This window comes from Penicillium riverlandense (assembly GCF_028828495.1).
Source record: "Penicillium riverlandense strain IBT 135883 chromosome Unknown utg000007l_segment0_segment0, whole genome shotgun sequence".
NCBI classification, from domain to species: domain Eukaryota; kingdom Fungi; phylum Ascomycota; class Eurotiomycetes; order Eurotiales; family Aspergillaceae; genus Penicillium; species Penicillium riverlandense.
Window position 1 is genome coordinate 2,108,159 of NW_026643198.1, and position 27,702 is coordinate 2,135,860.

Genomic DNA, 27,702 nt, shown 5'->3' on the forward strand with positions numbered 1-27,702 from the left:
TCTACCATGGCTGATAATGGAGAGGGTTCGTCCCTGAACCCGACCCGATCCCGACCGATCGCGACCTCACCGGGTCTATCGCACTCTCCGGCGACAGAGGCGGGATACAGACAGGCCTCGATTGCACGACTTGCTTCGCCAGTCCCCTCACCTTCCCTGGGTACATCGATCTCGTCTCGACAAGGCATCCCGGCCAGTCATCCGGTGATGAGCAACAACACCGAGCATAATTTTCGGGCTGTCGACAACCCGTCCTCTCTTCCGGGTCCCGGCCAGTCGATGATTGCTTCAGCACTCCAGGATAGCCTAGGTCGCTCCCCGCCCAGGTTTGGGACTCCGCCGCGCCTAGGTGGATCGCCCGCCCCGGGGCCAACGACTCTAGATGCCCGACCAGTCGCATCCCATTACGGCTCCTTTGAAAATAAGTATGGAAATGACTCGCCCAGTATGCCGCCGTACGAAGACCCCGAAGTTGTGAAGAGACATCTAGTTCTGCCCCAGGACGTGGCGGACAACAGTGACGTCAATTCGCAGATTGCGACAAGCTTTGGCGGCGAGGATGAGTTCTCAAGTCTACAGCTTCAGGGAGGTGACATTACTCGACAAGTCTACCGGTGGGCCGAGGATGCAGAGGCCGAGGCCGCGGGGAAGTTTCTACGCAGCAAAAGTTTCAGTGTCAGTCGACCCACGCCGGAGACCGAGACGGAGGATATCAACTCCATTCGAGTACCAGGAGGGTTTCGAAGAGACTATCTGCGAAGAACAGCAGCCAGCCCGCAAAGGGGAAGTGCGCAAGGGTCAACTTCAGGGGGGCATCATGGCCCCCCTCAGCTTCCTACATCAAGCTTTCTGGAGTTTCTGACACTGTACGGTCACTTCGCGGGAGAGGAGCTAGAGGAAGATGATGAGGCCTTGGGTCCTGATGAGTATTTCTCATCCGGTACAAGTTGGGACGAGGGAGATGAAGACAGAGAGTCCGGAGAAGACGCGGCGCTGCTTCAGGGCGAAACACCGGGCCGCAAAAAGAGGAAGCATAAACAGCGTGCACCGGCGGGGACAACAACTACGACTGGAGCTGTTATGCTGCTGCTCAAGTCCTTTGTCGGCACCGGCATTCTGTTCCTGCCTCGGGCGTTCCTGAATGGCGGTTTACTATTCAGTAGTATGGTGCTACTGGGCGTCTCTATGCTGAGCTACTATGCCTTCATTCTGCTGGTCAACACCCGCATGAAGATCAATGGGTCCTTTGGTGATATTGGCGGAGTTCTATTTGGAAAGCACATGCGACGCATCATTCTCGGATCGATCGTCCTCAGCCAGTTGGGGTTCGTGTCGGCATACATCGTCTTCGTCTCGCAAAGCCTACAAGCATTTGTCCTCGCCGTGAGCAAATGCAAGTCCTTCATCGACATCAAGTGGCTAGTACTGTTGCAATTGGTCATCTTTATGCCTCTTTCTCTGATTCGCGACATCAGCAAGCTTGGCTTTACCGCGCTTGTTGCGGACGTGTTTATTTTGCTTGGATTGTTGTATATCTACTACTACGACGTCAGTACGCTCGTCAGCAATGGGGGCATGTCTGATGTCAGCTCTTTCAATCCGGCGACCTGGTCTATGTTCATTGGAACCGCCATCTTCACCTATGAGGGCATTGGTCTCATCATTCCTATTCAAGAATCGATGAAAAGGCCGCAACGCTTTCCAGCTGTCCTCGGTGGTGTCATGGTCGTCATTACTTTCATCTTCCTCTCGGCAGGTGCCCTCAGCTATGCCGCCTACGGTTCAAAAACGAAGACTGTCATCCTTCTCAATCTGCCCCAGGATGACAAATTCGTCAATGCTGTCCAATTCCTCTACTCGCTTGCGATCTTGCTTAGCACTCCTCTGCAGCTCTTCCCCGCTATCCGAATCATGGAGAACGAGCTTTTCAGCCGCAGCGGCAAGTATAACCCGTGGATCAAATGGGAGAAGAATTGCTTCCGCTTCTTCCTTGTCCTGATATGTGCGTTTGTCGCTTGGGGCGGTGCTGATGACTTGGACAAATTTGTCTCGCTGGTCGGAAGCTTTGCCTGTGTTCCATTGATTTACGTGTATCCGGTATGTTGTCTTGGTTTTTGCCGTTCTTCATCCCTACCAGAGAGACGCATCGCTAACTGGAAATATTGTATAGCCTCTTCTCCATCTCCGCGCCTGTGCCCGTTCCCGGAAACAGGCCATTGCCGACGTTGTACTCGCTGGCTTCGGCGTTATTTGCTGTATTTACACGACCACCCTGACCATTCAGAATTGGGTCCGCGGTGCCGTTGATACGACCCCGGGATACTGCGATTCTAAGTAATAGTCCTTGGTTTCTGCTCTTTGTGGCGTTTCCCGGAACAAACGCCGTGTTTCCATACTACATTTGCTTCTTGTGTCTCCTTTTTTACTTTTAGACTGTGGCATAGCATGGATTCTTGGATCCACCTCATCTGAACCTATATGCATATACGAGTTGGTCCTTCTAATGTGCAATCTATCAAGAATTGGATGTTAATTGAAGATTTGGCTCAGCCCTGCTCCCATCGGAAACAATCCCATTCAACCGATGTAGATACTGTCTATGTACAGTGACAGGATAACTAAGACACCCACTAACTCACTTCGCGACGTCTCACCTCTTCCACTTCTTTCTATATATAGTACCTCCCATTCCAAAACTGTCTAGAAACTGACAATTTTGGTTGTGTTCTGACAAAAAAAGAAAACAGAAGACCGTAGGTGTATAGAAGCGACAATGCCGAAAACGACCGCCGGGCATAGAGTTTAAGACGAGTGTACAACCATCTCCCACCACCGAGCCTCCCTCTCTCCCCTCTTCTCTGCTTCTTTACGCCCCAGCCTGAGTTGCAGCCTCGCCCGCTTTAGCACCCTCTGCAGCGAGCTGAGCTTCCCGGCCACCCCAGCTGTGAAGAAAAAGAAAATGTATCAGTATATGTATGGACCGACAATGGGATTGGAATTGCAGGGTCGAGCTGATCTGAGGGAGTGTGACTCACTGCCAGTACTTCAGGTACCGATAACCCTGTGTTGTCTGGGCGCCAAAGTTGGTCAAGTGGCAGGCAAAGAGGAGGTAGTTCTTAGGCGTGACGGCGAGAGAGTAGCGCATGAAGGTGGCAGCGTAGATGGTGAGTGCACCGGTCATTTTGCCGGAGATGCTATAGCAAGGAAGGAAGAGGCATTGGTCAGCTCGGAGGTTCTTCTTGGCTGGAGCGGACACGGAGGAATGGCAGGGCCAGGACCAGCCAGACTGCAACGACTCGACTCAATGAGGAGGGATATGTATAGCCAGCACGTACATCTCAGGATCCTTCTGCGTGTCCATCACGGCCGCAATGGGGATACCGAAGTTGGAGACGGGGCCCCAGAAGTCTATCGCGCGAAAATGACGGTTAGCAAGCTGCGTAGGTACGGCATGACTGGAATCTGCTTTGTCCGCCTGCAGAGTTTCGCTGTTTCTCCTCGTGCGAGAATCAATTCATCGCCGGCCGATGTCGGTAGCGGGAAGAGGTTCGGGAAACTCGGACAGGACGGGGAGGGCACGTACGGGTAGAGCAGACATAGTCCAGCACCTTGTTGGAGCGGATCTTGGCGTTGATGGCCTTGATAGCAGCTGCCATAATGGATTGCTGGGGGAATGATAAGGGGAGGAGAGGTCAGGGTCGAGTGCCCGGTTCTGCGGCGGAATTAACGGGGAAGGTCACGTGAGGCGTTCACCGGTTTAGGGCCTGGAGGAGTAGTAGTTGCAAAGATGGTAACAGAACGAGTTCTAATGAGGAGAATTGAATAAATAGAACTGGTTAATTTGCTCAGTAGCCGTGGAGAATTTGAAGGTACATAGATTTTGACAGGATCTAGTCCCCTCATGGGGGAACATATATTGCACACGCTGTCTATTCAAGATTCTCATCACTCCACACCCATTTCGGACAAAGGCTTAGTGAGCAGGAACGAAACCCGAGAAGACTAAGACTATTTGTGGAAGACCATTGGTGGCTAGGAGGAATACGAGTTTTTGATAGGTGGCTAGCTAGCATTATTTTGAACAAGTGCGAATATCAAATATCATTTCTTGGCTTCTTTTTTCTTCTCCATTCCTTGCCATGACCACAATCCGCATGCGCCGTTACGCCTTGCCCGGTAGATTCGGAATGAATCTAGTCTGAACACATATCAATGCTTCTCACTAGGAAAGCCTATTTCAACTCTATCCAGCGTCGAGCCGCGTGTTTCATTGTCACAGAGTAAAACAAATCACCGGCGAAGTAAAGCGTGTTATATTGCACGGTAGTTTCTTTGATCATCTACCGCCAAATCCGGGGGGAGGAAACCCACGTCCCTGACCGGGAGGCTGGAAGCCTGGAGGAGGTTGGAAAGAGCCCGCTAAAAAAGTTGCATGTCAGTCTGGATGTATCAAGAACCGTTGGATCAGGAGGAACTTACGAGGGCCGCCCGGAGGGGCAAAACCAGGGGGTGGTCCACCAAAGCCAGCTGCAATTCAAATATGTTAGTATCCATAAGCATTGACGTGCACACCGCGAGATCAACTTACGAGGTCCACCGGGGGGTCCTCCACGTCCAGCAAATCCAGGCGGGGGCGCTCCGGGGAAACCACCCGGCGGGAACGCTCCAAAGCCTCCAGGGGGTGGCGGTCCACCGACACCAGCTGCAGGACCGCCCAGTCCGACAGGCAGGCCACGACCAGCGGGCTTGCTGATACCGGGGCCTGCGGCGAGAGTTGCAGCAGCGGCACCTGGCGCACCGGCGCCGAGTCGCGCTGACGGGTCTGCAGGAGGCGGGCCATCGACAGAGCAGGAGATAACCTGAGTACCGCGCACGATTGTCAGACCGAGGGTTCGCTTCTCCTCCGCTTCGACCAGCGGGGCGTTGTTGGGGCCGGCGGCCGGCTTCGACTTTCGCTTAATCCGGCGGAATTCTTCTGTGTCTGCGAGAACGAGGTTCATGTGCTACAATCGTGAAAGAATTAGTCGAATGCCCGACACGCCAGAGACAAGTGGTTTACCTTATCGAAGGCGAGCATCTGACCGGTCATTTGTCGGCCGTCGTTGAGAGTTACCCTCATCCGGTAGTTGATCTGAGAGACAAATTAGTTATGCCAATAGCACGATCAAGTCGTCCAAGTGAAACTCACGAAGTTTTGCTAGAGGAGAAACGTTAGCGACAGCCATTGAGCACACGATGCAGGTTCGACCAGGGACAGAAAACTCACCATCTTGCCCTGCTTGTTGGCGGCCATGATGACTATTGACAGTGCGCACGAATGCGACTTGAGATGACCAAAAAATAACCAGCAAATGCAGTAGACAGGGGAATCTTCTGCCGGGGCTGTTCAGGACGCGAAATCCTCTGGACAAGAACGAAAGCTGGAGCTCTCTGGGACTTGGTGGTCACGGGGTTTTCGAGGAAAGTGGCTGACTCATCCGCTTCGAGCATGACTCAGCAGCGGATTACCTCAGCAGGGCTCGCTTCCTCCCGTGACCCGCCCACACAAACCGCCTTTTGTGCTTTTCTGATCTTCCTCCATCTTTAGTCGACCACCACTTCACGCCACACACAGTCGCCATGGTATGTCCACACACACTGGATATCATTATTATTACGATTCTAACAGAATGCAGTCGGACGGAAAGGACAAGAGCGCAAACCCCATGCGCGAGCTGCGCATCCAGAAGCTTGTGCTGAACATCTCGGTCGGCGAGTCTGGTGACAGACTGACCCGTGCCGCCAAGGTGCTTGAGCAGCTGAGCGGTCAGACTCCTGTCTACAGTAAGAATGCCGTTCGCTCTGGACCGTCTGGGAATTTTTTTCTGATCGATTGTGTGTGTGTGTGAATAGGCAAGGCCCGCTACACCGTCCGTACCTTCGGTATCCGCCGTAACGAGAAGATCGCCGTGCACGTCACCGTCCGTGGCCCCAAGGCCGAGGAGATTCTGGAGCGTGGCCTGAAGGTCAAGGAGTACGAGCTGCGGAAGCGCAACTTCTCCGAGACCGGCAACTTTGGCTTCGGTATCTCCGAGCACATCGATCTGGGCATCAAGTACGACCCCGGCATCGGTATCTACGGCATGGACTTCTACTGCTGCATGTGAGTGTCCCCAGTCAATTTGGAGGCGAGGGCACAGATTGACGATTTTTCTTTCTTAGGACCCGCCCCGGTGAGCGTGTTGCCAAGCGCCGTCGCTGCAAGTCCTCCATCGGCGTCAACCACAAGATCAGCCAGACCGAGACTATCAAGTGGTTCAAGAACCGCTTCGACGGCATCGTCCGGTAAATTTCCGTCGAACGTGTGTGATGAATGAGAAGGGGGGGCCGATTGAAGCTGTGATTTACGATGCATCCAAGGAAGCCAAAAATTTTCTCACTGAAAAAAACCAACCTCGGCCCCAAGGAGTGGAATGGCCGTGCGACCCTTTCTGGTCGCAGCAGGTGTTTTGATTTTTTTTCTATCACGGCAAACAGGATAGGCGTGTTAGAGACATGAATTCACTACCACTTACAATTTTGCAACGCAGTTTCCTTTTCGCAATGAAGGCTTCACAAGAGGTGTTGTTTCCCGCATAACCATTGCTGAAAAGGCTGGCTGGCACTTTCGAGTGTCTGGCTTGTGACTCGGTTGGCTTGTACCCAAAGAGTCGGTCTCGTCTCTCTCCGTGTGGAGGGAGGATGAGCACCATGGCCTCTCCGTCCATCCCTCACTATCTCTGGCGTGTCTTTCCTTGTAATCGTAGGCTGTGTAGTGTGTAGTAGTTGTGCTATTCCCGGTCGTTTGTATTCGTTACTTTGGGATATTCCAAAGCGCCTGGATTTTTATCATTTACGCCCAGTCTACATGACTATTACAGCAGATGAAGGCCAACACTTACTGGCAGGTCACTAATTATGGCCCAGTCTTGAACTTACTGATATATCTTCAAGCCAAAGGCCCATGATCTGTCTTGAACAGATACTCAACAGATTTGTTCATCTATATCTTTTAAAAAGGAGATACAACAACTTATCGGGCTATGTGCCTGAGTACTCAAGCTAGGCGCTGTCACTGAACAAGCAATATGCATTGACTTTGATAGAAACACAAGTATAAACACTACAAGTCCATCAACTTGACCATTCTCAATGTGCATCAGAACAAAGACATACATTTCCCCTGGGGCAATTTCCTTCAAAAGAGATTGGCACGATCAAACCCATGATTGAACTTCAAGCTCACACATGATAAGAGATACTATAAAATAAAACACAAGCATGAGAAACGTAGAGTAAGAGTCGTGAAAACATCCATCCATCCATCGCCAAAAGTCCGTCTTCTTCGATCTTGAAAGCAAGGTCGAGCTCAGCTGGGGACTTGAAGTGATTTCATTCCATCCGAGTAGTGACGACGACGACACCCTACTTCCCGCGCGTATAGCCCTCCCACCACTTCGAAAAGTAGTTACCTGCGGGCTTCTGCTCATTCCAGCTAGCGCGCCGGGTGGCCAAGCTGGGATCTTCCGAAGTCCGTTTCTGGGATTGCAGGTTGGCAAAGAGGCCCGGGGAGGCGCTGGAGCGACGTCTCTCGCCCACGCTGGGGATGGAAGGGTTCTTGGCGCCGGCAGCGTTGGTGCCGGTGGAGGAAGTGGACGAATCAGAGTCCTGGATCGGGGTCAATATTATTCAGTTCGCAAGGGGGGGAGAGAGAATATTGGAAACATACCCGTCGAGTTGTGCTCTCCATCCCCGGCAGCATCGCCCACGGAGGCCGGTCCGCAGGAGCCTTCGCACCACCATTCATCCATACGTTAAGGTGCTCATATCGATCACCGGGGTTGCCGTGCCAGTGGCGCTTGGTATTGTCGCTCATATTGGCGATCTCTAAGAGTGCACAATCCGTGATATGCTGTTTGTCTGAGGTTGATGGATGTAGATACTTGATATGGTCAGTCAGCGGCAGAGGTATGTTCCACTATGGTATGTAGGTAATAATGTGGGAGGTGATAAGCGTAGCTTAGAGGTGAGATACATGTAGACTATTAACGATTACATGTATTCATGGGAAGGGATGGAGTCAAAGACGTCATTGGGCTTGATTCGGTCGGTGGATGGATTTCCACGGGAAGAGAGAGGCGGTACACGCGAATTGCACTTGAAGGGGGAAGTTTGGTTGGGACGGGGAGGGAAGTGTGGAACGTACCAGATGTGGTGAGGATGGATCTGATAGATGAAGATGGGAAGGATAGAAGAAAGAGGGGAACCCAGCTTATATGGACGAGTCTATCCTATCCCTGCTGATGGGTGCGACCATACAGTTTGTCAGCTAACGGAGACATTCTGAGTGGTGGTAAGGGCCGTTGGTACGTGAGGTATACATGATTTCAGATAGTATCCCGTGCCCAGTGAGATGTACTATAGATGTAGATCACGGCTGACTTGACGTAACCCGGAATGCGGGGAAAGCTTCGATGTCAAACCATGTAGGCTTAGGGGAACACTATTACCACGTCAAATCTGCTACTGCGCCAGCTTGAATACGAGGGGGAAATGCTTAGGTGTGTTCTTAGGGTTTGAACTACTCCCAGTGCTTCAACAAAGAGGAAGTTCCGTCCCTCAAGAGCATACTTAGGGTAGGCACGTGCCTTGGTTCAACCGCTTCATTTCTACCGCTTACGCCTAGGACATAGCATCAGATGTATAGTCGAAGAGAAGGATATCGTAAGAATGTTTGAAATGAACGCTGTATATCTGTCTGGGCTGTATAGTTGAGAAAATGGACAGGGTATGCTGTAAGCCACGGTCTATGTATTGCACATCACAGCTTCGACCGCTCCGCATCACCACGCACCTCCTTCAAACGCTTCCACACCCGAATAGCCTCATCCCACAAGGGATCGTGCTCACGAATCTCCACCCGCCCATCAGCCGTCAACGCGCGCACCGTCTTCCCACTCGCACCCCAACCAAAGCCATCGGGCCCCGTTGCGGCCTGCGCACCCTTAACAAACCGGCTCAGCGGCGCGATAAACGCCTCGCGCACGATCTTCTTCTCCTGGTCTGTGAGCACATTGCCATTCCCCCAGAACCAGATCGGGTAGTCAGACGAGTGCGTAACTCCCCACTCAGGCGGCATGCTGCCATCGACGCACTTGGCGCGGAACTCGATTCGATACCGGTGAATCAAACGCGAAGCGTCAATACCCGCGCTGTTGGATGTGAGGGCGTGGATGAGCCCGCGCTGCATCTGGTAGACCTGCATGTCGGCGTAGATCTTGCCCCAGGCGTCGACGGCCCAGTTGGTGCAGTCTGGCGGGAGACGGCCGCCCGGGTAGCGGAGTGGGATGAGGGCATCGACGATGCGTTCCGGGTAGTCGGCTATCAGACGGGTGCGCAGCCCAGAGAGGGTGTCGGTCTTTGGAGGGAACCATGTGCCGTAGAGATGGCGCTCGTCGCGGCATTCTCCTAGGATCAGGCGGAGGTTGCGGGAGAGCAGTTTGCGTGCGAACTCGCCATTATCCAGAGACTCGAAGAGACTGGGTACTATAAAGTCCGTGTCTGTTGCTGGGCGGAATTGGTGCACTTCGATTTCCTTGGCTACGTCTAGAAGTCGCGCGGCTGGAATGGACCGCAGACGAGCTATCTTTTCCCCCGCCGAGAGCGAGAGGGGGATCTCCAGCGCTGAGACTAGCTGGTTGAATTGTGTTTGCGTCTCGGCAGGGCTCTTGGGCTGCACGGCCGGTCCATTGGACAAAATGCATGCCTGACGGATAATGGCCTTGTCGTCAGGTTGACGGAGATCAAAAGCCACCTGGTGGAAGGCGGAGTTTGCACCTAGAAATATTCAAGCGTCAATGACCTAAACCCAATGCTCCAATCAATCAATCCCATCATACGTACCTGCCGAATAACCCGAGATAGTGATATTCTCCGGATTCCCTCCAAACAGATGAACATTCTCCTTCGTCCACTCCAGCGCCAATCGCTGATCCCAGAAGCCCTGATTCCCCACCGTCTCCCCAACAGAGGCAGCATCCTGCGCCAGTTCAGACGAGTACAGGAATCCAAACAGATTCACCCGGTACGCAGGCATGACAATCACACAGTTGAAATCCGTCTCACCCAGCAACGCCTCCGCATGGAAAGAATTGGGCGTGCCAAACTGAAGCCATCCGCCATCTAAATAGAAATGGAAACAGAAATAGCAGTGTCAGTCAATCACTTTCAAGCCAAGCCGCTTCAACTGGCCAATAAGGACACTCGGACGTACGAATATAAAAGTAAACCGGCCATCCACCCTCCGGCACCGGGCCGGTAGGCACGTATACATTACACTGAAAGCAATCTTCATTCCACGCGTCCGGGTTCAATGGCGAGAGATCCAAGAAAGCAGGCTGGGGGCACAGCGCCGCACCGCCGTCGCATCGCCCGGGTGCATCCTTGGTGCCGTAGGAAAATGTTGCCGGGAGAGGGTGGGCGCGCCGCCAGCGCTGCAGCGGTGCGAGGGCGTAGCGGACGCCGCCGAAGTAGTGGCACAGGTCTGTGCCGGGGCGGGTTGGGGTTCCCGAGGCGACAGTGACGCCTTGGATGACGCCGCGGTGAGCGAGGGAGTGGATGTGTGGTCGGCGAGTGGTCTCCATCTTTAATTGATGTGGTTGTTTGGATAGAGGGTGTTTATTATGCACTTGTGGTGCATGTGGTGGTGGTGTTAGGTAGTTTTGTCAGGGAGGGAGGGAATGGCGTTATTTAGTGAGGTGATTTGGCCCAGCGCAGACGGACTGTAGTTCTCTATTTATCTCTATCCATTCCGTCCTCCCCACAGATAAACCCTAGCCGAGATAGTCAATGGAACCCGAGGGAGGACCCCATTGGTAATGGTAGACGAGCAGATCGGCAAAAGTTCGCAGGGTAAGGAAGAGACAAGTGGATTTGCGGGGGACGGAGTCGGGTCCAGATCTGGTGCCGAGAGGACGGAATTGCGCTGACCTTACTTACATGGACCGATGGTGAGCGTATGTCTATATGTCCCTATAATCGGGACAGAATCGGTAGTGATTCGAGTTGACCCTATAGGCAATACCGTAGAGCTACCGCTCCCCAGCCTAGCATATACAAGCGTTGCATTTTTAGACTAGCAAAAAAGAAGATAAAGAAAGGGAAATAGCCAAATAAACGCTCAGATATCACATATCACTCGTGCAAAGCCTGGTTATACACACTCTATGCCTTGACGATCTTGCAGATCAGGTCCTGGCCGTCAACCGAGTCGCCCTCCTTGACCAGCAGGCCGGACACCTTTCCGCTGTGTGGGGCAGAGATCACCATTTCCTAGCACAAGTTAGTATCCCTGAATAGATAAGGTATGTAGAGAAAGAAGTAAAGAAGAACATACCATCTTCATGGCGCTCAGCACCGCAATCGGATCGCCCTTCTTGACCTCGTGGCCATCGTGGACGCGGATCTCAACAACGACACCACTCATCGGCGCGCCGACCTGGCTGCTGTCGCTCGCGTCGGCCTTGGGGCGAGCAATGTTGTCGACTGATGCCTTGTTGTCATCGACGCTGACCTGGCGCACCTCGCCGTTGACCTCGTAGAAGACCTCGCGCTGGCCGGTCTGCTCGGACAGCGGGCCGATAGCCAGCAGCTTGAGGATCAGCACCTTGCCCTTCTCCAGCTCGACGTTGAACTCCTCGCCAATCTCGGGCCTGGCCAGGAAGTAGCGCGTCGGGAGCACCGACAGATCACCGAATTTCTGCACGAACTTGCGGTAGTCCTCGAACACCTTGGGGTACATGGCGTAGCTGGCGACGTCGCACTCCGTGGCGGCGCCCCACTTCTCGCGGATATCGTTCTTGATCTTGACCAGGTCCAGGGGCTCCAGGTACAGACCGGGTCGCTTGTCCAGCTTGCGTCGGTCGCGCAGCGCCTTGGAGCGCAGCGGCTCCGGGAACCCGCCGTAAGGCTGGCCCATCAGGCCCTCCAGGAACTCCAGCACGGAACCGGGGAAGTCCAGCTCGCCGGCGCGGGCGATGACGTCCTCAGCGGTCAACTTGTTGGAGACCATGAACTGGGCCAGGTCACCAACGACCTTGGAGGTCGGGGTGACCTTGACGATGTCACCCAGCAAGTCATTGGCAGACTCGTACGCCTTCTTGGTCTGGGCCCACTGCTGGCCCAGGCCCAGCTGGCTAGCCTGGAAGATCAGGTTGGTGAGTTGACCACCGGGGATCTCGTGTTCATACACCTCCGGGTCGGGACCGGTCAAGCCAGCCTCGAACGGCGAATAGAGCAGACGCAACTGAGCCCAGTAGGTGTCGAGGGCACGCACCTGCGACAGGTCGAGGCCGGGGTCGTGCTCGGTGCCCTGGAGCGAGGCGAGGATGGCACCAATGCTGGGCTGCGAGGTCATACCGGACAAGCTGTCGGTGGCGGCGTCCACGGCATCAGCGCCAGCCTGCGCGCAGGCAATCATCGAAGCCACACCGGTACCAGCGGAGTCGTGGGTGTGGACGTGGATGGGCAGGTCGGGGTAGCGTTCGCGGATGGAACCGACCAGCAGGCGAGCGGCCTGGGGCTTGAGCACACCTGCCATATCCTTGATGCCGAGCACGTGTGTGCCCAGCTTGACGATCTTCTCAACAAGCGACAGGTAGTACTCGAGGTTGTACTTCTTGCTGGGGTTCAGCATGTCACCGCTGTAGCAAATGGTGGCCTCGACCACACCGCCGGCCTGCTGAACGGCCTTGATACCGACTTCGAGCTGGTCGACATCGTTGAGGGCATCGAAGACACGGAAGATGTCAACGCCGTACTTCTTGGCTTGCTTACAGAAGTGGTAAATGGCGTTGTCGGGCAGGGAAGAGTAGGCCACACCGTTGGCACCGCGCAGCAGCATCTGGAAGGGGATGTTGGGCACGGCCTTGCGGAGCTTGCGCAGGCGGTCCCAGGGATCCTCGTAGAGGAAACGCATGGCGACGTCAAAGGTCGCACCGCCCCAGCACTCCAGACTGTAGGCGTTGGAGAGAGCGTGGCTGGTCTCGTGGGCGATGTTCAGCATGTCAATCGTCCGCACACGTGTAGCCAGCAGCGACTGGTGGGCATCACGCCAGGTGGTGTCCATGAGAAGACAACCCTTGTTGGCACGCACGGCCTTGGCCCAGGCAACGGGTCCTTCCTTGTCCAGGATCTGCTTCCATCCCTGAAGGCAGGGTGTAGAGACATCGATGGGCTTGCCGGAGGCATCCTTGAGCTGAGGCTTGATGATCTCACCCTTGAACTTGGGCTCGCCGATCTGGCCCTTGATGCTGCTGCCGTTGACAGCCACGTCACCCAGGTAAGCCAGCAGCTTCTGAGCACGGTTCTGGCTGCCGACAAGCGCGAACAGCTCGGGGGTATCGTCAATGAAGGTGGTCCAGCAGGTACCATCGACGAAGGTCGGGTGGCTCAGCAACGAGGCCAGGAAGGGAATGTTGGTCTTGACGCCGCGAATACGGAACTCCACCAGGGCACGCAGCATCTTGCGGCGGACGATCTCGTAAGTCGAGCCACGGCACGTGCACTTGACCAGCATCGAGTCGTAGTGGGGGGTGATGATGGCACCGGCGAAGCCGTTACCACCATCCAGACGGACACCATTACCACCGGCAGACCGGTAGACCTCGATCTTACCGGTGTCCGGGGAGAAGCCCTTGGACGGGTCCTCAGTGGTGATACGGCACTGAATGGCAAAGCCGCGGGTCGAAATACGGTCCTGAGTCAGGCCGAGCTGCTCAAGCGTAGCACCAGCCGCAATCTGGATCTGGGCGGCGACGATATCAATGCCGGTGATCTCCTCGGTGATGGTGTGCTCGACCTGGATACGCGGGTTGATCTCGATGAAGTAGTAGCGGTTCTGCTGGTCGACCAGGAACTCGGCGGTACCGGCGTTGCGGTAGTTGACCGACTTGGCCAGCTTCACGGCGTCCGCCAGGATCTTGTCCCGCACCTCGACGGGAAGGTCCTTGGCGGGGGCAATCTCGACGACCTTCTGGTGACGACGCTGGACGGAGCAGTCACGCTCGAACAGGTGGACGACATTGCCCTGGTTGTCACCGAGCAGCTGGACCTCAATGTGCTTGGGCTTGTCGAGGAAGCGTTCGACGAAGACGGTGCCATTGCCGAAGGCGGAGCGGGCCTCGGAGGTGGCGCGCTCGAAGGAGTCGCGCAGCGAAGCCTGGTCGCGGACGACTCGCATGCCACGGCCACCACCACCAAAGGCGGCCTTGATGATGATGGGGAAGCCATAGGTGTCGGTGAAGGACTTGACCTCCTCATAGCGCTCGACGGGACCCTCCGTACCGGGGACAACCGGGACATTGCACTTCATGGCGAGCCGGCGGGCGGAAACCTTGTCGCCCAGGGCGTCAATGGTGTCCGGGGTCGGACCCACGAAGACGATGCCCGCCTTCTCGACCTTTCGGGCAAACTCGGCGTTCTCCGACAGGAAACCGTAACCGGGGTGGATCAGGTGCACGCCGTGCTCCTGCGCGATCTTGACAATCTCGTCGCTGGCGAGATAGGCACCGACCGGGGTGTATTGCCCCCGGGTACCGATCATGTAGGCCTCGTCGGCCTTCTGACGGTGCATGGACAGGCGGTCCTCGTGGGAGAAGATGGCGACCGTCTGCAGGGACAGCTCGTGGGCTGTCCGGAAGATTCGAATGGGGATCTCACCACGGTTGGCCACCAGGATCTTCTGGAAGTGCATGATGGTGGAATTGGCACGCAGGCGCCGGTGGACGGAGTCCTGGTGGTGCTCAACATGGCCATCGATGAACTCGGACTCATCGATGGCATCCTCCGGCTGGCGGTGCGGGGCAGCCATGGTGTGGGATGGAGAGGAGAAGGATCAACAGAGGTTGGAGAAGTTAAGATATACAGAGAGACTGATGTAGGGATGGTCAATGGCGCTGGCCGCGAGAATTGGGCGGATCTGACTCACTGGGGAAGCTGGCGGGCAGCTCCAAGCAAGAGTCGAGGCCGGTTTCGGCACAGGGCAGCAGCGCAGTGGCTGGCACAATCGCAGAGCGAGCAATGCGGCCTGCAACCCAGAGAGGAATGGAATCTGGGGAACAAGAGCGGGAGACAGGGACGAGAGAAAGAAGGAGAAGAAAAGAGCAGGGAAAAGTTCCAGAAAAAGGATAAATGGGAATGGAGGGGCAGCCCCGTGATTCTCGTTGATCTGCGGTAACTAGGTCACCAGGTCGCAAGTACTTCCGGAACACCTGGAGTTGACTACAGTCATGAGGTAACGGGTACTTGGTTTACCGCCTCCGCCCACACCTCACCGGTTCACCGGGCGTACAATAGGTTCCAAGGATCGAGTTTCTACTACGTGTAGTCATTACTATCTAACTAGTTATCAGCACCCCCTACTCTATTATGCCTGTGATCCTTTTTTTTTTTTTTTTTTCCTCTCAATCACGATGATGCGATGATCTCATCAGCCCGATCGGGTCATTTAGGCCACATCTTGATACCCCACCGCAACCTCGGTGCTCGGGACTGACTGGAACGAGCGATTTCCGGAGACATCTGGCGGGAAACTGGGGCTGGGCCCCGGCTGACTCTCGGAGAACCCTCGCTGGCTCCTAACTGTTCCTACAATAGCCGGGCAAGACCAACGTCAATGTCGGGAACATTCGCTTGCAACCATATTCCCCCGATCGCAATTTGGCAGAACTAAGCTAGAGGATCTCCCGTCTGTAGTCTTCCATTCCCACCCCTTGACTTCCACCCAATGGCTGGAGGTTCGAGACTACCCGCTCCTGTGTCACAGGTCCAACATCCCACCAATTCGGTCCGCGGTCAAGCGCGGCCTATGACGGAGGGGGCATTGATTGCATTTGTTGACAAACAACAGTGGCATATCTCGTCATTTATTCCCTGCCTCTTTGAAGGTTTATTCCATCGGAAAAAGCCTGTGCCCTGGTGATAACTAAGACCTGGCGCACTCAGCTCAAATCCAGGTGTGTACACGCACATGCTGCTCAATGGGGGGGTAGATCCTAGCCCACATTCCCTGCAGCCGAGAAAAGTTCTAGCTCTAGATCACAGATAGCAGAGATGCAGAGGGTTTGGTTATCGCGGTCCATGCATAGACCAATCAATGCGAGGCCAAGGTCTGCACAAGCCCATGGAGTATCTTTATTCTGTAGCTATCCTGCAGTCTACCCATCCTGGAGTCGGCCCAGTGGAGACTATTTGCACAGCACCAACAATGATGTTTGCTGAACAGTCTTGGCCCCTTGGCAGCTCACAATCAGATCTACAACTCGCCATTTAAGATTGAAAGAACGCAATGAATGCCATTACTCAGTCACAGAAGACAAAGAGGAGAAACGCAAGCCTATCAAATACATTCGGGCGAGAAAGAGAGGGCAAAAAAATGAGAACAAAGGAAGAAAAGAAAAAAAAATTAAAAGCAGGCCGCCATGTCACATCGTCCCCCTTTCCACAACCAGCCCAGCCAGCCAGCATCAGCCCACCTCCATATCGGTCATGTCTTTTGCTCCCCAGATCAATAATGGTTCGCGTCGCTTTATGTTACACATACACAGAAAACGCAGGATGGTAAAAAGGGAGAGAAAGAGAGAGCACGCTTAGAACGCGCGGTATCCAGTCGCCTGCGGGGCCACGCCATTGGCCTGGCCGTAAGGCATCGGGCTGGCCGGGGCGCCGCCAGGGCCTTGGGTCAGCATCAGCCGAGAGCCGCCGAGGATCGGTGTGTTGTCCTCCTCGGTCTTCTGAGTGGTCTCGCGGGCCTTGCGCTCCTCGTTGTCCTTCTTCAGCATCTCGATCGTGCGCGTCTGCTCGCAGAGGAAGTTGATCATGAACGGCATCGTGAAGTCGTGCAGACCCTTGCGCCACGAGATCTCCATGATCACGTCCGGGCGGATGAGGTCGTAGCAGGCATACAGCATACCCACGTAGCACTCGCGGCTGCCAATGTCCACAAACTAGGAGAGGGCAAGTTAGCAGGGTGGTCGTATAACAGGTAAAAATGCAACTTACGTAGCGAAGGAGATCCTCAACCACCTCAGACTTGCCAGAGATGGCAGCGGTCTCAATGGCATCCTTGTAGAGCTTGTCTTGCTTCGAAAGAGCAATCGACTTCTCCCAGCGCTTGTTGTTGCGGTAGATGTTGGCGGCGATCTGGCGGAAGAAGATGAGATCGTGCTTCTCAAGACGCTGAGCGAGATCCACGGCGTCGAAGTTGTCGTAGTTGTCAACGGAGTCACGCAGGGTCTTGTAGTCTTCCTCCTCGATCAGAAGCTCGTTGATGGCGTCGTTGACGGCCCGCTTGTTCTGGGACTGAACGTTGAGCAGGAACGGCTTGATCAGGGGGATGTTGTCAGAGCTCTGGAAGATGCGAACCACCCGGTTGACGTCAATGCGAGCGGTCAAGACCTGCAGCAGGTCGGTCAGGAGAAGAGGCTGCTCCTGCAGGTAGAAGTTCAGCGAGCGGTAGTAGATCTCCAGGTTGGCCACCTTGACAATGATGTCCTTGAACGAGTGGTGCTCCCAGGCATCGGCCGCGCGCTCCATCATCGCCAGAGCGGCGTTGTCCCACTCATCGTAGTGGCAGTACAGGAACACCAGCTCCGGCCACAGGTTTGCCTCCTCGCAGGCCCGGATCATCTTGGGGATGTTGATGCGGGACCAGAACAGCTTCAGGTGCTCCATCACGCGGTCCGGGTGGTACTTGGACAAGGCAATGCCCAGTTCGGTGAACATGCCCATGTGAGCGCGCTCCAGGCCAAGACCAGACTCGAGCACGGCGATGAGCTCATCGAAGTAGCCGTTGCGCTCGTACTGGCGCACGAGGGTCTGCAGCTCTTCGGCGTGGACGATAAGGTTGAGACCGCAAATCTGCGCGAGGCGGAACTCCTTCTTGTTGACGCAGGCCTCGTTGACCTGTTTCCACACCTTGACGCTGTTGGCCTTGCGGGCACACTCCACGGCAGCCTGGTAGTCTTCGAGGTGCACCAAGGTGGTCGCCAGCTTGGCCCAGTTCGAGATGCTGGTGAAGAAAATCTTGGCGGCCTGGTGATAACCCTCCTCGTAGGCCTTGTCGCCAGACGCCTCGACATCGGCGACATTGGTGGAGCGAAGGAAGTCCTCAAGCTCGGGAAGCTGGTCCAGGCGTGCAAAGCAGAAAGCCATCGAGGTGTCGATGGCCGGCTCCCGCAGGGTCTTGCGGGCCATACGAAGGAACTTGATGAGGTCCTCATCCTTGCCGGCGTGAGTGGCCGTCTCGATCACCTCGTTGTAGTTCGACGGGTCACCAGCCTTGATGTACGACTCAATCGAGTCAGACACGCGAAGACCATCCAGCTGGGCCTTGGCCACCTTGCTCCAGACCTCGGGCAACTCAATGCGCTCCGCAAACTCCTGGGCGCGGTCGATGCTGACGACATTCTCCACAAGCACGTTGACGGCCGCCAGGTTGTTGTTGACCTTCTTGTAGATCTCAAAGGCCTCCTCGTACAGACCAACGCTGATACACATCTCGGCAATCTCATCAGCGGAGAACTCATTGAGCTGGTGGATGTAATCCATCAGGCGGCTCTTGTCCGCCTTGGCAGCGGTCAACATCATGAGGTTCTGCAAGCTGGCGTTGTCGCTGAACGGAGAAGGCTCCAGGATGATCTTCTCCAGCAGCTCAATCAGCTCGCCAGGAAGGTCGGCATCAAGGAACGACTTGACAGCAATGGACACCTTGTCGGGTTCGGTCGATTCGGGGACCGCAGTGGCGATAACCTGGTCGACAAGCGAACGGCGGTGGGTGTTGTTCTCGCTCAGGACAAAGGTCCAAATCTCGGGGTCGGCACGCTCGACGAGGTATCGGGCCTGGGCGCGGTACATTGCGTTCTCGTTCGTGATACTGATGAGCTCCAAGTCATTCTGGCCCTTGCGGTACGCGATGTACGCCAGGTTGGGATCACGCTTCTCGCAGTACTTGCCGACAATCAAGGTGTCGTACATGTCGTTCTCCTTCAAGAACTTCTCCGGGTTGTTGTTGCTGTCAATGTAAATCTTGGCGAGGGCGTTGTAGACAGCCTGCTGCTGGTTTCCCGTGGCAAGAGTGGCCTCCAAGAAAGGCAGAAGCAGCTTCAGTCGGTTCCGGCTCTCGACCTCGGAGACGAGCTCGTCAATCGGGATGACAGCCGGGTCGACGCTGGCGAGCAGGTTCTTGATGATGCCCTCATCGCAGTCCACGTCGAGCAAGCCGCCAACAACAGCAGGAGCACGCGAAGGGTTGACACGCTGCACATACACCTCAATGGACTTGTACTGCTGGCTCTGGTACAGATACAGGACAAGGTCATGGATAAAGTTGAAGCGATCGCAAACGATGATCAGAGGCAGCTGCTCGGTCAGGCGAGCCTCCTTCAGGAAGTTCTTCACCTTCTCGGGGTTGTAGTAGTTGCTCTCGCGGCAAATCCGCTCGACCTCGGTAAGCTGGTTCATAGCGGTAGCGGCCTCGATGTACTTGAAGTGCACCTCAGGGTCCTCGCTCAGGTTGACAATGCTTCCAAGGTAGTAGTAGAGACCCTCGGCAGTACGGTACTTCTCGAAGAGATCGATCAAGCGGTTGGCACCGAGCAGGTCGGAGAACTTGGTGGCGATCTGCACCACAGCCTGCAGGTTCTGGCGGATGTTGGCACCCAGCATTGTGTCCATGCACTCCAGCGTCTGCTCGACAGAGAGGCGGCCGAAGTAGTTCATCAGCCACTCGGGGCTGAGCTTGTCGGTCTTGACAATGTTGCGCTTGATGAAAGCAGAGTCGTCCGAATTCTCAAGAGCGCGCTGGACGAGGCCTGCGTTCTCGCAAAGTGTGGCAATGCGAGGACGGTCGTAGTGCGTGAAGATCTCGTTGCCAAGGATGGCATCCGCAACCTGGGGCGCGTTGACAAGGTTCATCTCCAGCAGGCGGGTCTGCAGATGGCCGTGCTCAGGCTTGTTGTCCTTCAGGGCATCCAGGAGGAAGGACGTGGCTTGCTGGATCATGTTCTGGGACAGGAAAACGTCCACCACGCGGTCGAGATCGACCAGGGCGCCAGTCTCCTCGTTGGCAAGCTGAGTAGCGAACTCGGCACCCTTCTCGGGGTTCACGCGGACAATGTGCTGGAGCAGCTGGGTGTAGTCGGGCTGGTAGCCAACTTGCTTGGAGTAAGACAGGATCTTGTCAAACTGGCCCGTCTCGGCGAAACCAGCAACCACCTTTTGGGGGATGTTGGCCTGAAGATAAACGCCGAGGGCAAGAGACATGTCGTACGGGCGAATAATATCTCCAAGCTCCTCGGAGGCCTCCAGTTTGTTCTCCTGCATCCACTTCTCGAGCAAGTGCTTGCGGTTCTGCTGCAACACAGGCCGGACGAGCTCCACACTCTCATATCGGTTCAGCGATCCCTTGTCGAGGAGCATACCGAAGTACTGCAGAATGACAGACATCTGGCCAGTCTGAGGAGCGTTCTTGAAGCGGTTGATGGTTTCCGGCGTGCGCAGGAATCCGCGAGGGGAGTTTGCCGCGACCTTGGCGGCTTCGGAGAAGTTGCCCTGTGCGAGAAGGTTGTCAAACTGCTGCTGGTACAAGTGGTCCGCACCCGGGAGCCCAGCGCGCGAGGCAAGCTTCACCGCAATCGACGACATAGCCGGATTTTCCATCAGGTACTGGATGATGGTGCTCTCGTCGACGCTGACGGACAGGACTTGACCCTTGCGGTTGACACCAACCAGACCCGCTCCCTCGGAATCCGAGGCCGTCGTGAAGATGGTCTCGCTGGAGATGCGGTTCATGAAGATGCAGGTGCCGGTCTCCAGGTCGTACAGGTGAATAAATCCATATTTTGTAACCATGTAGACAACGTCGTACTTGCTGGACACCTGCATGGCGACGGGAAAATCATTGGCGGCTTCCTGGGGGAAGTAGACCTCCACGGCCTTCTTCTGGAAGCGAGGGTTGGGCTCCTGATGATCAATCTCGGCAATCTGGAGCTTGGCTCCCGTCTGGGTTCGAACGGCGAAGGTAAAGAGGTGGTGTGGCAGAGGCGATCCCTCGACGTTAATGGAGGCGAAAGCAGCGGCGTGGCCCTCAATGAACTGCGAGATCCCACGTTCCTTGGAGTAGAGCTGCATCGATCCCACAACCCGGCCCTGCTGCTGGCTGATACCGACGACCACCATCCATTTCTCCTCCGAGTTCACACGGTAGTTGATGATTTGGCAACCCTAAGGGGGAAAGGACAAGAGTTAGTAGACCGCCAATCTCTGGGTGCTGTACATGACCTACCGAAAGATTGGGAAGCCGGTCGAACATCTTGACCGGGTTCTGTTGTGTGCCATCTTGGATATCCCAGTGGTAGACTGCGGTGTCTGTGATCAGACCAAGAGACTTTTCGCTCAGCCACTTCCAGTACACAATATCTTCATTCATCACCGACGACTTGAGCTTCTGTTTCGCTGACAGGTCAAAGATCTGGATCGTCCGGCCTTGGGCCTTGAGGGCGATAATGTTCTTCGTCCAGTGCATGATCGCACTGTCGGCGTTGATGGGGCGACGCATAACCTCATTGTTGTTCTTCAAGTCCACGATGATGACTTGAGGCTTGTCCTCATCGTCGAGCTTCTGGCGGACGCAGACGTAGTGATCCGATTCTAGGGTCTGTAATGTGGGGGCAAGGCCACGTTAGCTGGGGTTCCGTGGGCTGTTGTTTAGAGGGGGTAGGGAGCACTCACACATGACGTGAAGCCAATAGATGCCGGCTGCAGACAAAGTAAAGATGTGAGCGACCGCACTTGCTAACTTGGGGGGCCTTTGTAGACGCGACCGGCGCATCCGCAATGCAGCGGGAGCTAGCTGCCAGGCAACGGCGGAGAAGGGAGTAACAGGAGACATACCGCAATGCCGACATTGGTCAACTAGACAATCCAGACGGGTCAGTTCAATTCTCAGAGTAAGAAGGGGAAGGCGGGAGGAGCGTACATTGACCAACTCTGTAAACTTGATGGGAAGAGGAGCCATATTTACGTAGGCCGCAACACGACCTCGTCCTCCGAGCTAAACGCCACGCAAAGCAATTCCAACGAGAGAGGTAAAGGAAACTAGGAAAGAAAAGGGGAGAGAAAGAAGAAAGTGAGTGACAGTGAGAGGGAAGAGAGGGGAGGGTGATTGTTGGGGTAGAAGAAGTAAGAAGCGGAAGTGACCTCAGGAGGCCCTGTTTGTCCTTGCTGAGGTGTCGCTTATGGAGTGGCGTCACGTGATACGGGGCATTGTTCATGGGCGGAGGGTAACGTGATGTGCTTCATTCACTCCGTGTACTGCAGATAACACTTCCACACCCTCGCCCAGAATGCCTCTAGCGCTATCTCATCCATCTCAAACATATCCACATCATCCAGCTCGGAGAGGGACAGACAGTCCATAGTTCCCCGCCACCGCGTGGCCCAATCCACACTCGACACCATCTGCCCGTGGGCTCTATGTAGTTAGGTCTGGGTTAGCTGACCATGATCGCAAAGGCCAATGGATCAGGTAACACCCACTTGAGCTTCAGTTGCACTCGGACATCCCAAGCCGGGCCACTGGGCTCGAGATATGAGTGATGTCGTTTCTTGATTGGGGTATGTTACTTACCTCCAGGTCCAAACCCGGCTGCGTGGTTCATGACCGCCATCCCTGGGATCAGACTGGCCAGAGACCAGCTGCATACAGTTGGACTGGGAGGTCTGTTGCTTGTAAATACTTTCTCGGGCAGTACTGCCATAGTCATAGTCAGCAACTTCTCGGTGGCTTGCATTCTTGCATCTTGATTCTTTTGGCGACAGGGCTCGTCGCGGGGAAATGTGGAATACGCATACCCTCCTCGACTAGATCCCGGAACTGTAATCCATGAGATGTGCTGTTCCGCAGGATCTTGCATTGTCCGATGACTGGACATGATCAACAGCAGGATAAACAGCGCTACTACACCGGTGCTGACGCGAAAAGGTGTCCACTGAATATTAGCCATGTAGATGCATGCCTGTCTGCCCTAGCTGTGCCCGTATATGCTAATGGCAACATTATTCTATGCTGGTGTCTATCTCCTTGTGGGCAGGTATATCATCACCATTGTGTTGATCTGCTCCGGGCTTCCCGAGCTGATGCCATGACGTCAAATCTATTCAATTGGAGGAATTGAGATATAGTAACTGAGGAATCTTTTCTGTTAATTGCAATCGTTACTATGTCTTTGCTAGTTACAAATGTTATGTCGGGAATAATCATGATTCATCAAACATTCCGTCCTAAGAAGATCAGCAGGGACAATTGCCCCTGTCGACTAAAGGTGGGGCAGCCCGACATCAGTGGCTGAACTGCCCGTGGCAACCTCACGACAGTACCAGACTATCGGCCACAGGAGAATCATAAAGCAAAGGGCGTACAGAAATCAATCAGAGCCAAAATAAGAAGGGGCGGAAATTCGAAAAAGAAATTTGGGTAATCAGTTTGAAAATCAGTGTGATCTAGGTGGATATATATCTGGCCACGAGGCAGCGAATATGCGGCATATAGCGGACACGTCCTTCAAAGACAAGAACGATGAACTGATCTAAAGTAAAGGAGTCTATCCGAGAAAGGTATGTATATATTGTCAAATTCCTAGGTCATAACACAAACGCATAACAAAAGACATGTTTATCATCATATCCGCGCCATCCGTTTAACTATTTTATTTTATTTTCCTGTCCACCAAGGCCAGGCCATCAATCTAGTGGTGGAACAGACGGGTGCCCTGCTCGACGAAGACAATACCCAGCTTCTCGGCCGTGGCGAAGACGGGGCCGTCGTTCTGGCTACCGCTCGGGGCCGCGATGTACTTCGCGCCGGAGCGAGCGGCACGGAAGACGTTGTCGATGAAGGGGAACTGAGCAGAACACAGAGATTAGCATGAATGGGAATGGAAAGGGGAAAAGAGGGCAATAGGGCAAACAGGGAGACATACAAAGGCATCAGACGAAACGGCAACCTCATTCAGCTTCGACAGCCAAGCCTCGCGCTCCTCCGTGGAGAAGGGAACGGGAACCTCCTCGAAGACACGCTCGTACTCGGCCTTCTCGGCGTCGTTGCGCGGAAGCTGACCGGAGCAGAGCAGGTCGATGGCATTGCTCTTATCAGCGCGCTTGGTGCCCTGCTTCCACTTGATACCCAGGACGCGGTCGTGGAAGCGCATCCACCAGTTGTCGGCCTTGTCGCCGGCGAGACGGGTGCAGTGGATACGGCTCTGCTGGCCGGCGCCGAGGCCGATGATCTGGCCGTTGAGCGCATAGCACACCGAGTTGGACTGCGTGTACTTGAGAGCGATGGTGGCGACGGTGAGGTCGCGGAGGGCGGCCTCGGGGAGGGAGGAGAGGTCCTTGGGAGTGAGGATCGTGCTGAAGGTCTTGCTGGGGGAGATGACGACGTCGTTGCGGTGCTGGGTCATCGTCACGCCGAACAGCGTGCGGGTTTCCTCGGGCGCTGGCGTGTAGTTCTCGTCCATCTGCAGGACGAGGTACTTGCCGCCCTTCTTCTTGGACAGGATCTCCAGCGCGGCGGGCTCGTAGCCCGCGGCAATGACACCGTCCGACACCTCGCGCGAGATGATCTTGGCGGTGGGCACGTCGACCACGTCGCTAAGGGCAAGAATGTCGCCGAAGCTGGACATGCGGTCGGCGCCGCGGGCACGGGCGTACGCCTGCGCCAGACCGGAGGTCTCGAGGCCGGAAATGTCGTCCACCATGTACACCTTGCGCTCCTTCTCGTTCAGGGGCACACCGATGGCAGCACCGGCGGGGGAAACGTGCTTGAAGCTGGCGGCGGCGGGGAAGCCGAGCGCCTGCTTGAGCTCCTTGACCAGAGGCCAGGCGTTCAGGGCGTCCAGCAGGTTGACATAACCGGGAGCGCCGTTGAGGACCTTGAAGGGCAGCTTGCCCTGGACCATGAAGGCGGAGGCGGGCTTCTGGTGCGGGTTTGTGCCGTAGCGCAGGGACAGCTGCTGCAGACCGTTACCGGCATATTCCTTGCGGAAGAAGGTCGAGATGGCAGAGTCGTAGTCGGCGGTCTGCTCAAAGGCCTTGAGGGCGTACTGATTGCGGCTGGAGGCGGTGATCTCGCCGGTCTGGAGCTCCTTGAGGAACTCGGGGTAGTCCGCCGGGTCGGAGAGGATGGTGACGCGCTTGTGGTTCTTGGCCGCGGCGCGCAGCAGGGTCACCCCGCCGATGTCAATCTCCTCCACGGCCTCGTCGATGGTCACGTTGACCTCGGCGACGGTCTCCTTGAACGGGTACAGGTTGCAGACGACGTAGTCGACCTTGGCGATATTCTGCTCGGCGAGGTCCTTCTCGTCGGACTCGATATCACGGGCGAGAATGCCGCCGTGGACAGCTGGGTGGAGGGTCTTGACACGACCGCCCAGCATCTCGGGGGCGTGGGTGATGGCCGAAACATCCCTAAAGGAGAGGTCAGCCTTCACAAACCCTTCCCCACACCGCATGCATAGGTGATCACACTCACTCAACAGGGAATCCAGCCTCCCGAATCATCTTGGCCGTACCGCCCGAGGCAAGCAGACGGACATCCTGCTTGGCCAGACCCTTCGCCAGGTCCAGCAGGCCAGTCTTGTCGTAGACGGAGAGAATAGCTGGACGACTGTGAGCAGAACCCCATGAACGAATCAGTGGAATAGCAAAGCATACCGGATTTTTGAGACATGATGAATCCTCGACAGTCGGCACTGGGCAAAGAGAAGGGTCAGCGATATCAGTCCGTCCAGTGATTTCCCGCAATTGATCCTCTTCAATTGAGAAGAGACAAGGATTCAAAAGCTTACCAGGTGAATGTGACCACTCTAGAGCCAACGAAGAATAAGAAAAGAAAAAAAAAAAAGTGGTGTCCCGCCGCGGGGTCCAGTCCATCCCGCGATCGGCGAGGAATGGCGTAACTTACGCGGTAAGCCAATGACCATACCATCACATGACCCCACGATCAAAAGCTTTTCGTCGCTGGTCCGCATTTCCTTTTTTTCTTTTTTCTTCTTCATGAACAACGCAAAATAATCAACATTCTTCTCAAAAAGCGTTCCTACGAGGACTTGTCTGATGAAGTACGGAAATCGTATAGAGAATGGAGACCGAGTGTCCTTTATGGGCACAGGGTCGATCTTGGGTGCAGTGCCTGCCTGGACCTTCGGGTCTGATGTGGTGGGAATTGCAATGATTGATTCTACATCTCAATAATAATAATGTCCCGTTCTATTATGCCATACAATACATGCAATCCAATCATCCGATCCTGTATAAAACAATTCCTTTTGTGCCTGCTATCTATTTCCCCATCAATTCAGCCAACGAGGCATCCCATCCCGAATTATGTGACTGCAAACCATTGAAGAGAAAGATAAGCTCAGAGCATAGCATTTCACCGTGCGAGGGTATGACTGCCCACGGCCCCGATGGCTAGCTGGCGCCCGATGTTGCCGAAGCACACGCACGCGCAGAAAATGACGCTGGCGATCCAGGTGCGGACCGCGATGCTCTCCTGCGTGATCTCTGCGCCCAGCGCATTCTCCAGCCCGGTCCCATTCAGGAACGTCGTTCGGAATGACGGGCCGGTCGAGCTAGGGACCAGCTCGGGTTTCAGGCCCAGCACCACGCCCATGCCCCCTATACCGACAATCACCGCGAGGAGGAAGCCGGTCTTGGTGCGGTCGATGAGGTACCACAGGACGGGGTTGGCGAGAGCGAGAGTCAGCGATGCTTGCGTGGTGGATTGCCAGGGGAGTCGTCTCTGCAATGCACCAGAAGCATTAGTTGTTATCGAACAAACAAGAGTTACACGAGTGTGTCTGCCAGGGAAAAAAAAAGACTTACCATCGCAAAAGCAATCCCAACAAACGCCCCAACACTCCGAGCAACAGCCACCCACGACGGACTGCGATATTCCGTTTCCTCATCTCTGGCATTATTCCCCTGTTTATCCCGATTCTCCAGCTCCTTCTCACGCCAGACATCCAGCCAGGGAAGAACATTTCCCAGCGCGATACCAGCCAGCCCCCAGAAGCCCAAGTACAGCCACGAGTCATAGTAATGCACATTCTCAAGCTTCACCGGCGTAATCCAGTGATTATCATGCAAATGGATCGTGATAACGCCGTAGACAACCCCAAAGCCAAAGAGCAACGCACTGCTCAAGGCCTGCGGCAGAATAACACCACGGAGCAAGCCATGGCTGAGCCGCGAGCGCGTGCGCCGCAGCGCGAACTGGCGCGGCTCCGTGGCCGACTTGACCGCGGCGCGCTGCGAGGGCTCTGGCGGAAATTCGGCGGTGGGCGTGTTCAGTGCTTCCGTGCCCCAGGGGCTGTCCTCGCCGCGGAACCCGCTGAATGCCGTCGGCGAGTAGATTCCATACAGCGTCGAGGAGGTTAGGTTCATGATCGAGCCTGTGCGGCTCACACTCGCCGATGTCGACCCCATGTCCTGGTTGGGGCTTAGCAGGTCGGCGCTGTTGGCGGGCTCGGCGGGCGTGGGAGGTTCGGATGACTCGGTCGAGGCTGGTGTGACGTCGAAGATCCGGCGCGGGCGTGGACGCAAAATGCGAGGTTGCTCGGCCATGGC

General features: G+C 55.3%; 10 protein-coding genes across 10 annotated transcripts; 2 read left to right on the forward strand and 8 right to left on the reverse strand.

The window, feature by feature from the left end:
• Nucleotides 1-6: 6 nt before the first annotated feature.
• N7474_008436 (putative amino acid transporter) lies at nt 7-2,338 on the forward strand (the record flags this gene model as incomplete). The annotated part of the gene is made up of 2 exons (XM_057199846.1): nt 7-2,097; nt 2,171-2,338. 2 exons carry the CDS (start codon nt 7-9, stop codon nt 2,336-2,338), a joined length of 2,259 nt encoding a protein of 752 aa, XP_057050547.1.
• A 528-nt stretch (nt 2,339-2,866) lies between these two features.
• On the reverse strand, nt 2,867-3,656 carry N7474_008437 (pyruvate transporter MPC1; the record flags this gene model as incomplete). The annotated part of the gene is made up of 4 exons (XM_057199847.1): nt 2,867-2,942; nt 3,036-3,194; nt 3,336-3,408; nt 3,584-3,656. 4 exons carry the CDS (start codon nt 3,654-3,656, stop codon nt 2,867-2,869), a joined length of 381 nt encoding a protein of 126 aa, XP_057050548.1.
• Nucleotides 3,657-4,475: 819 nt separating this feature from the next.
• On the reverse strand, nt 4,476-5,293 carry N7474_008438 (uncharacterized protein; the record flags this gene model as incomplete). Its single annotated transcript, XM_057199848.1, has 2 exons — nt 4,476-5,003; nt 5,267-5,293. The coding sequence occupies 2 exons, from the start codon at nt 5,291-5,293 to the stop codon at nt 4,476-4,478; spliced, it is 555 nt and encodes a 184-aa protein (XP_057050549.1).
• Nucleotides 5,294-5,619: 326 nt separating this feature from the next.
• N7474_008439 (60S ribosomal protein uL5) lies at nt 5,620-6,328 on the forward strand (the record flags this gene model as incomplete). Its single annotated transcript, XM_057199849.1, has 4 exons — nt 5,620-5,622; nt 5,676-5,823; nt 5,893-6,142; nt 6,202-6,328. The coding sequence occupies 4 exons, from the start codon at nt 5,620-5,622 to the stop codon at nt 6,326-6,328; spliced, it is 528 nt and encodes a 175-aa protein (XP_057050550.1).
• A 1,115-nt stretch (nt 6,329-7,443) lies between these two features.
• N7474_008440 (uncharacterized protein) lies at nt 7,444-7,894 on the reverse strand (the record flags this gene model as incomplete). Its single annotated transcript, XM_057199850.1, has 2 exons — nt 7,444-7,686; nt 7,748-7,894. The coding sequence occupies 2 exons, from the start codon at nt 7,892-7,894 to the stop codon at nt 7,444-7,446; spliced, it is 390 nt and encodes a 129-aa protein (XP_057050551.1).
• A 945-nt stretch (nt 7,895-8,839) lies between these two features.
• N7474_008441 (putative carboxylesterase) lies at nt 8,840-10,661 on the reverse strand (the record flags this gene model as incomplete). The annotated part of the gene is made up of 3 exons (XM_057199851.1): nt 8,840-9,855; nt 9,922-10,200; nt 10,292-10,661. The coding sequence occupies 3 exons, from the start codon at nt 10,659-10,661 to the stop codon at nt 8,840-8,842; spliced, it is 1,665 nt and encodes a 554-aa protein (XP_057050552.1).
• A 580-nt stretch (nt 10,662-11,241) lies between these two features.
• On the reverse strand, nt 11,242-14,887 carry N7474_008442 (pyruvate carboxylase; the record flags this gene model as incomplete). Its single annotated transcript, XM_057199852.1, has 2 exons — nt 11,242-11,349; nt 11,414-14,887. 2 exons carry the CDS (start codon nt 14,885-14,887, stop codon nt 11,242-11,244), a joined length of 3,582 nt encoding a protein of 1,193 aa, XP_057050553.1.
• A 1,777-nt stretch (nt 14,888-16,664) lies between these two features.
• On the reverse strand, nt 16,665-22,090 carry N7474_008443 (uncharacterized protein; the record flags this gene model as incomplete). The annotated part of the gene is made up of 5 exons (XM_057199853.1): nt 16,665-17,021; nt 17,077-21,297; nt 21,359-21,694; nt 21,967-21,987; nt 22,052-22,090. 5 exons carry the CDS (start codon nt 22,088-22,090, stop codon nt 16,665-16,667), a joined length of 4,974 nt encoding a protein of 1,657 aa, XP_057050554.1.
• Nucleotides 22,091-23,819: 1,729 nt separating this feature from the next.
• N7474_008444 (phosphoribosylaminoimidazolecarboxamide formyltransferase/IMP cyclohydrolase) lies at nt 23,820-25,801 on the reverse strand (the record flags this gene model as incomplete). The annotated part of the gene is made up of 4 exons (XM_057199854.1): nt 23,820-23,975; nt 24,054-25,539; nt 25,604-25,730; nt 25,786-25,801. 4 exons carry the CDS (start codon nt 25,799-25,801, stop codon nt 23,820-23,822), a joined length of 1,785 nt encoding a protein of 594 aa, XP_057050555.1.
• Nucleotides 25,802-26,506: 705 nt separating this feature from the next.
• On the reverse strand, nt 26,507-27,699 carry N7474_008445 (INSIG family protein; the record flags this gene model as incomplete). Its single annotated transcript, XM_057199855.1, has 2 exons — nt 26,507-26,875; nt 26,959-27,699. The coding sequence occupies 2 exons, from the start codon at nt 27,697-27,699 to the stop codon at nt 26,507-26,509; spliced, it is 1,110 nt and encodes a 369-aa protein (XP_057050556.1).
• Between the last annotated feature and the right edge of the window lie 3 nt (nt 27,700-27,702).